The following is an 8,096-nucleotide window of genomic DNA, read 5'->3' as shown; positions in this document are numbered from 1 at the left end:
CCCGCTTGGAAACGTTCTGTAGCGTCTCTCACAACGGCCCCAGTTACTCCGAGGTACAATATATTTTCGCCTGGATTAGACGGCGAGTCTGTTGGCACAGTGTAAATGTCAAGCAGCAGCTTTTAATAAAGGGATGTTCAGACTGTTAAATTTCACAGTACAACGGGCTCGGCCCCTCCCGGCCCCCGTCAACCCCCCCCTCCCTCCGAGCTGCGGTGCTGCCAGTGAGCCAACACGACTGCGCACCAAAATTCGAGTAGAAAGTAACCCATCCCGGGGCGGAAAAGATGCGCCATGCCATCTATGCCCGAGATGTTTGGCGAGGGACCCCCAGAGCCGCGCACCCCGCTCCTCGGGGTCCCCGTCGATGGGGCGCGGGCTTCCCGTGGAGGGCCAAGGTGGCATTTGCTGGACCCCGCTGGCCAGAGCCTGGGGCCGGTCCGTGGTGCCTCGGCCGGGACCGCCCCCCAGGCAAGGACCGGCGTCGAACGGGCACATGATACCCCGTCCCTGCCGTTCGCTGCCCCGAGCTCCATCGGGCCATTGATTAGCGCTCTAAGTGCCGCTCTAATTAGCTGCCTGCTAATTAACGAGCGGGGCCTTGTCCGCGTCCTCTGAGTGGCACCTTCGCTCATCGCTTTGATTCGGCTGTTGCTGATTTATCGGAGGGGGAGCTCCGTGGCTTTGCCCGCAGTCATACGGGTGGGATAGATGGGAAAGGGGGGTCACCCAGCCAGGGGCTTAGGGGACACTGAGAGGCAGCTGTCATGATCCACCCCCGGCCTCAACAAGTACAACGGGCGTCCCGCTGGTCACCTCGTCCGAAGAGGGTGCCGGCAGGAGCAGGAAGGCCTTTTGCGTCAGATGCTCCCGCGTAGGGGTGATCAGCGCTCCCGGAATCCGAACCACGGAGGAGCAGGCCAGGCTGAGGCTGCGGGAGCCCCGGGCTCAGCCCAGCCCGGCCGAGAACAGAGCGGCTGCTCCGGCCGGGGCGGGACTCGCCGTTGCTCTCCCCTAAATATTTCTGTACAATGGAGTCGAGGATTAAAAATAAGAGGAAGGAAATGAAAGGTGTTCACTCTTCAGGAACATGACTTTAAGCCCTAAATCCCGATTCCGGGACGGGGAAGTGTATTGTGAGTTAAAGGATTATGCTAGTGTAACATATTACCCCGGATCCCGCATTCCCCCAGGGATAATTAGGACATAGTTTTGGTAAATTGCAAACCAAGACAGCAAGATAAACACGGGCGCCGCGGGCTGCTTCCCTGCTGCAGAAAACCTGCCTGTGCACTTGCAGATATTTAAATATTTTCCCTTTTCTCCTGTTCTTTCAGTTTACTCCTCAGTTTCACCTCTTCTTCTGTCCATTTTTTTTTTCTCTTTGTTCCTTCAAATGCCCCGACCCGTAGGAACGTGCTGATAAGAGGTCACCCCGCCGTGCTGCCAAACCCTGCTTGCACCGGGGCTGCGGCGGCCGCGTTGCCTCCGGCCCCGTCCGCGCTGGACGCCCGTCGGGGACAACGGGGGCGGCCGCCACCGCCGCCCAGCGGACACGGGCGGTCCTGCACCTCCTTCGGGCCCTCCGCCTCCTCTCCCTCGCCGGCCTCGGGGCACAGCCCCGGTGCCTAAAGCCCGGCGGGCACTCTGTACAAACTGGCTGCTCCCGGCTGCGGACGGCGATGCGCGCCCCTTGGGATGGAAACGGGAGATGTTTGGTAGCAAGGGGCTGCCCGTGGGCCGGCTTTCCTGATGTTCAAAAGCCTTCTCCGAAGTGTGGCAGTAAGGCCGGGACGTGCTCCCTCCGCGGTATCCAGAGAGGATCGGTGATCTTCGGGTAGGGCATCGGTGACCGGTGAATCCAGGGAAGCACCTGGATTTTTACCAGCGAGGACACAAACTCCTCGCCCCCCTCCTCACGAAGGAAGACAGGCCCCAAGCCGTCGTAAGCAGAGCAGAGGGCCGCGGCACTTTACACATCGGCATCTCTCATGTCGGGGCGCAGATTCTCATTCTGCACCGCTGTCCCGAGGCTGCGGGGTCTCATGTCAGACCCGAACATCCGCAACGAGTTACCGGCTGAACATGGTCCCTCGTGCTCTTTGTGCTTCCCGTGCGCTCCCCGCACCCTTTCATACCTCTGAGCAGGACTGTTTACCCAGGAAACAAAACGCAGTGAGAAGCGTGGTGGAGGCGCACCGGCGTTGCCGCCACACCTGCACAGCACTGTGCAGGGCCGGACTGGGCACTCCCGGTTACGGGGCAGGCAGGGCGATGAGCGGGTTTAGAAGGGGCCTTCGTGTCCTCCATCCCCGCTCATTGCTCCCGGCTGACGGTGGACACCCATCAGCGGGACAGCCGTCGTAGGCGGAGCGGGGATGCCAGCGGCCCCGCACACAAGGCAGTACCTAGTGCCATCACTGAGCACCAGCCCCCCCAAACCCCTCTTGCGGTCATCTTGCCCTAATCCTTTCTTGCGCCCCCACTGTCGTGCCCCGTTCCCCCATGGCCCCGAGGTCTGCGGTCGCAGATGATGTTTTCGGGGCTGGGCGGGTCTAGGGGCTACTGCGGGCCGGGCGGGGGGATGTGGGGCCGTGCTTCATAGGACCCTGGAAATTGTAATTACTACTAAAATAAAACTCGGAGAACTCTAAATCATTCATTATCACCTTTATAATTACTCTTCTAATTAGCTTGACGCGCCGCTTCATCAGGATTAATACGTCGTCTTGTCGCTGGCACTTCCCATTATTCTGACGTTCAGCCGGGGAACCGTCCCGAGAACACCGGATGATACTCTCCGGGGGATCGGATCCGGCGACCGGGGAATCGAGGCCCGACGGGGCGGCGGCGGGGACGGGCCCGGGAGGGAGCGGGGACGGGCCCGGGAGGGAGCGGGGGCGCGCCCCCCCCGCCCGCGTCCGTCCCCGCCGCCGCCGCCGATTGGCTGCGGCCCGCGCTGCGTCAGCCCCCTCGCGGCCCTCCGCCAATGGGGGCGGGCAGCGGCGGCGGCAAAAGCCCGGGTTTATAATAAACGGCGGGGGGGACGCGGCGGCTGTGACGTCACGGGGGGAGTCGCCGCCGCCGAGAGGAGCTCGGTGGGCACGGGCGGGCGCGCCGCAGTGGCCGGTGTCCGCCCCGCTCCGCGTCCGCAACTTCCCGCAACAAAGTTGGTTAGCGGCGAACCGGCCCGGCGGCGATGTGGGGCTCGGCGGGGGCCCCGAGTTAGTGTCGACCGCGCCGCCGGCGCGCGGGTTGGGGTAACCCGGTTCCGCTCCCCCCGTCCCTTCTCCTCCACCCCCGGTGAGAGACCCCCGCGGCCGCCCACGGGGATGCGGACGCGGCGCTGAGCGTTTCGCCATGGAGGGGCCGAGCGGGTCCAGCTTCGGGATAGATACGATCCTGTCGGGTGGCAGCACGGGCAGCCCCGGAGTCATGAACGGAGATTTTCGCCCCCACGGCGACGGCCGGCCGGCGGATTTTCGGAGCCAGGCCACGCCGTCCCCCTGCTCGGAAATCGACACGGTGGGGACGGCGCCCTCATCGCCCATCTCGGTGAGCATGGAGCACCCCGAGCCGCACCTGGGGGTGGCGGAAAGCCTCCCGCCGCCGCCGCACCACCTCCACCTCGGCCCACACCCGCCGCCGCCGAGTTTGCAGTCGTCGCCCCCGCAGCCACCGCCGCCACAGCTGGGCTCGGCCAGCTCCGGCCCAAGGACTTCCACCTCTTCTTTTTTAATTAAGGACATTTTGGGCGACAGCAAACCGCTAGCGGCGTGTGCACCTTACAGTACCAGCGTCCCCTCTCCCCACCACACTCCCAAGCAGGAGGGTAGCGCGGCCCCGGAGAGCTTCAGGCCCAAACTCGAGCAGGAGGACGGTAAAGCCAAGCTCGACAAACGCGACGACACGCAGGGGGACATCAAATGCCACGGTGAGTACGGCCCGGCCCGACTCCGCACCAGCTCGGCCGCCGGTACAACCGGGGCCGCGGTGCTCGGCCGCATTGGTGAAACGAAAATCGGGGAGAAAAATCTGCGGTAGGAGCACTCGCTCTGCCGGGGCCCCTCAGTGATCCTCGCTACCGCGAGGAAGGAAATTAAATCAAATAGCTTTTTTTTTTTTTTTTTTTTTTTTTTTTTTTTTAATATGTGTTTGCCTTTCATCCTTTATTTATCTATTTATTTGTTTATTTATGTATTTATTTATTTTATTTGGCTTCCCTGTTTTTAAGGAAATAGCCCGAGCAGTGGGATCGCATGGGAGATCAGAATGTATTTATTTTTAATGCAAATGCACATAAATGATTCTCCGGCTTTCTAAGAACCGGCGACTCAGCTGCAGCTCCTGCATTCAGCCTTTTCATTTTTCCTCATTCGCTCTATAATTAAGATTAAAAAAATTACTTTCCGAGCAGTTAATACCAAATAAGCGTGAAAAAAAAAATCCGAAACAAAACCGAAAAACCCCAAACCAATTCACCCAACTTTTAATTAACAATAAAATAATAATAACAACAACAACTCGGCCCGCGCTCGGCGTAGGGAGGTGAGGGGGCTTTGTGCGTTTGGCAAAACCCTCGCGTTTTTCCTGCGCCGGGATAGAGGATTTATTTGTCCATCTTCAATTTTTAATTTTTCTTTTCAATTAGGGATTTCTTGCTGATGAGGAAGCCCCCGCCGTGCGGGGTTCGGAAGTGAAAATAGCTATGTGTGTGTGGGAAGGGGAAAGGAGGAAAAGAGTGAGGAAAGGCGAGCAGGGAGAGGGGATATTTTCCCTGCGGTGTCGGTGGAGCTGTCCTCCCCGCAGGCAGCCCGCTGCAGCCGAGAGGCAATAAGGACAAATTTTGTTCAATTGAGCTATTTTCACCAGGCTCAGAGCGGCGCGGTGCCCGCGAGTGCAGCTCATTTTGCTCTTTTAGCATTAGCATACGAGTGCCCAAACCAGATGTACAGTCTGGTCTGGCCATTTTTGTGTGCACCAACCTCCCCAGTGGGTCAATTAGGGAGATTATTGTTCTTCCTGCGGGGAAGATCAAGGAGCGCCACAAACTGGGGCCCGAGTGGAGCCGGATTGACAGATCGATTTCCCGGCGTTTCGGGCCGGGGGGAGAGGGCGAGAAAATAACGAAAGCCCTGTCGTTGGGAAACGGAGAGTGGGAATCCCGCTGTCTGCGGGACGGGCTCGCCGCCACCACCCCCAGCCATAACTGACCGTTCCCCCCGTGCCCCGGAGAAGTCCCCGGGGAGGGGGCGGTGGGGGCCCGGTAACCGGGGCGGGGCGGGGGCCGAGCCGGTGTCCTGCCGGTCCTCACCGCTCTTGGGCTCACTCACAGGGACAAAGGAGGAGGGCGATCGGGAGATCAGCAGCAGCCGGGACAGCCCGCCAGTGCGGGCCAAGAAGCCTCGGAAGGCACGAACAGCCTTCTCCGACCATCAGCTCAACCAGTTGGAGCGCAGCTTCGAGCGGCAGAAGTACTTGAGCGTGCAGGACCGCATGGACTTGGCCGCCGCCCTCAACCTCACCGACACGCAGGTCAAAACCTGGTACCAGAACCGGAGGTAAGGCGGGCCCCGTCAGGGCGGCGGCCCAGGGTCTCCCCGGAGAGCCGGGGACGGGCTTGTGCCTCTGGGTTTCTGCCCGCGGGAGCCCGGGGTGGTGCGGGGAGCTCCCGAACGCTGCCCCGCGCCCTCCCCGGCGATGGGCTGGGGGGGTCTGGCCCCTGTCAACGCTGCCGTAATTTTCTGTCTCATTACATACGGTTGCAGCCACCCTAATTCTGTCGCAAACCATTAGTGTCAGCGCATTGCGATCTAACCGTGTGCCGCGGTTATTAATTTGGCCGAAGTCTCCGTGTGCATGTGTCGAGGGGTGCGGGGCTCGGAGGGGAAAGCGGGCAGAGCCGGAAAGATCGCACCGTGTGCGGGCCCACGGGGACAGTGCGCTCCGTCGGGGCCGCGTAGGAACGGGCTCGCCGCCCGCAGAGCTCCGCGAACGCGGTCTGGGTCTGGGGGCCCCATCGCGGCGCCCGCCCTGCAGCCTCTTGCTCCCCACGGCAGGACGAAGTGGAAGCGACAGACGGCGGTGGGCCTGGAGCTGCTGGCCGAGGCCGGGAACTACTCAGCGCTGCAGCGGATGTTCCCCTCGCCCTATTTCTATCACCCCAGCCTGCTGGGCAGCATGGACAGTACGACGGCGGCTGCGGCGGCCGCAGCCATGTACAGCAGCATGTACCGGACTCCCCCCGCGCCGCACCCCCAGCTCCAGCGGCCGCTGGTGCCGCGGGTGCTGATCCACGGGCTGGGGCCCGGCGGGCAGCCGGCCCTCAACCCCCTGGCCAACCCCATGCCCGGCACCCCGCACCCCCGGTGAAACGGCACCGCGGTCCCCGCAACGAGCCCTTCCCCTCCCCGTCCCCAAACAAGCCCCAGCACCGCAGAGGAGGAAGCGAGGGGAAGCCGAGGGGCAGGAGCTTCTGCAGGCAGTCACCGGCCACCGAGGGAGGCGATCAGTCAGAGCAGGGACTCTTGAACCGTGAACCCAGAGCCAAGCCCGTAAGTGAAACGACCACACGCGGGGGAAGGCGGGCAGAGCCGCGGGGCGACCCGCCGACCTCGGCTACTGCGAGGCAGGACTTGGAGCTCGGAGAGAGAGTTACAGAGGGGGTGGAGGAGGAGGAGAGGGAGAGGGAGCCAAAGCCCGAGCCCGCCGGAGAGACTAACGGCTGCGGAGGACAGAGGGAATGAGAGCGCCTCGACCCCCGACCGGCGGAGAAGACCGGGGGAACGGAGAACTTTGCACTGATTTTTCTCATTATCTTTTTTTTCTTATTGAAAAGTGGCATGCTCCCTAATGCGAACAGAATTGTACAGACCGAGTGCTGAGTGCTATATCATATTTATTATATGTCGTCCAAAAAAGGAGAAAAAAAAATCACTTCTATACGTTAGTTTAAAACGAACGAATGTGGTTCTTCCCTATCCCTTTTCATGTCTTTTTGGATTCAGTAAAATAAATACTTAGATGACAAAATATAGATTTTTTTTTTTTGTGACTGAAAAATCACAGGGAAAAAAAAAAAAGAAAAAAATAAACTTTATCTTTTTTTAACAAACGCGAAAATTCAAGGTAGCTAATTTCCCCGTGACGAGAACTCAAGAAATTCGGAGTAGAAAAGGCAGATGCCACTTTTTATTTTAAATATTATATTGAATATATTTTGAATTTTAGGCTCATTGTTTCTTAACAGGCGCGTTTTTCCCTATCTGTATTTTAAAGGAAAATCAAATCCCCCTACGTGTCGAGCTCCTTGCTGTTATTTTAAACACCTGGGCAGGGCCGTAGCGGGTAGTGGCTCCGGCCCCTTGGGGGCGGGTGCGACGGGGCCGTGCAGAGCTCGGGGACGTGGCCCCGGCCCGGCAGCTGTCTCCGCACGGAGCGGGGACAGGCACTGAGCGCCGGCGGTCGGGGTGAGTAACGAGGGGAAACAGGCAGGGAGGGTGGAGGGGTCCCGGCGGACACGGAGCTCCCGAGCCCCGCTGGCCTTTGAACTTTATTGCTGTGTGTGCCCGTTCCCCCCCTCCCAACCCCTTCCCCTGGCAGCTTCCCTGCCGAGCGCCTCCCTTCCCCATGGCGGCTCGGGCCGCCCGCCGTCCCGCGGGGGCAGAGGGGGCGCGGGTCGGGACTGGGGGCTGTGACCCTCCTTTGGACTCCGGGGACGGCTCTGTCCCCAGCCTTTGGAGGTGAACACCCCCCTGCGAAATTAGAAAGTTATACAGCAATTACCTATAAAACATTCATAAAGTCCCATATTATCCTCTCCTCTGAGGGTTTGGCGATTTTTTTTCTCTATTTTTGCTCGTGGGTCCCCTTTCTTTTAAGATAGACGAGGAAACAAAAAACAAAACAAAGAAAAACCAAAAACCAAACAGAAAAAAAAAAAAAAACCCAAAAAAAAAACAACCCAAGAAAGGAAAAGAGAAGCCTCCGGGCACGTTTATTTGGGCTTTACTAATTAGCGAACGGCTTGCTGATTTCTGTGCTAATAAATTCGCGTTAAAACCATATTGACCTTTGCCTTGATCTAACAAAAGGGG

The 8,096-nt window shown here is 59.5% G+C and overlaps 1 protein-coding gene across 1 annotated transcript; it reads left to right on the top strand.

Annotated features, from left to right (window-relative positions):
- The first annotated feature begins 3,317 nt into the window (after positions 1-3,317).
- BARHL2 (BarH like homeobox 2) lies at positions 3,318-7,850 on the top strand. Its single transcript, XM_066325566.1, has 3 exons — positions 3,318-3,934; positions 5,336-5,561; positions 6,060-7,850. The coding sequence occupies exons 1-3, from the start codon at positions 3,361-3,363 to the stop codon at positions 6,370-6,372; spliced, it is 1,113 nt and encodes a 370-aa protein (XP_066181663.1). The 5' UTR covers positions 3,318-3,360; the 3' UTR covers positions 6,373-7,850.
- Positions 7,851-8,096: the final 246 nt, after the last annotated feature.

The sequence above is a fragment of the Sylvia atricapilla genome, chromosome 9 (genome assembly GCF_009819655.1).
Source record: "Sylvia atricapilla isolate bSylAtr1 chromosome 9, bSylAtr1.pri, whole genome shotgun sequence".
Taxonomy (NCBI): Eukaryota; Metazoa; Chordata; class Aves; order Passeriformes; family Sylviidae; genus Sylvia; species Sylvia atricapilla.
Note: the sequence above shows the minus strand (reverse complement) of the source record. Positions and strands in the feature narration are given on the sequence as shown.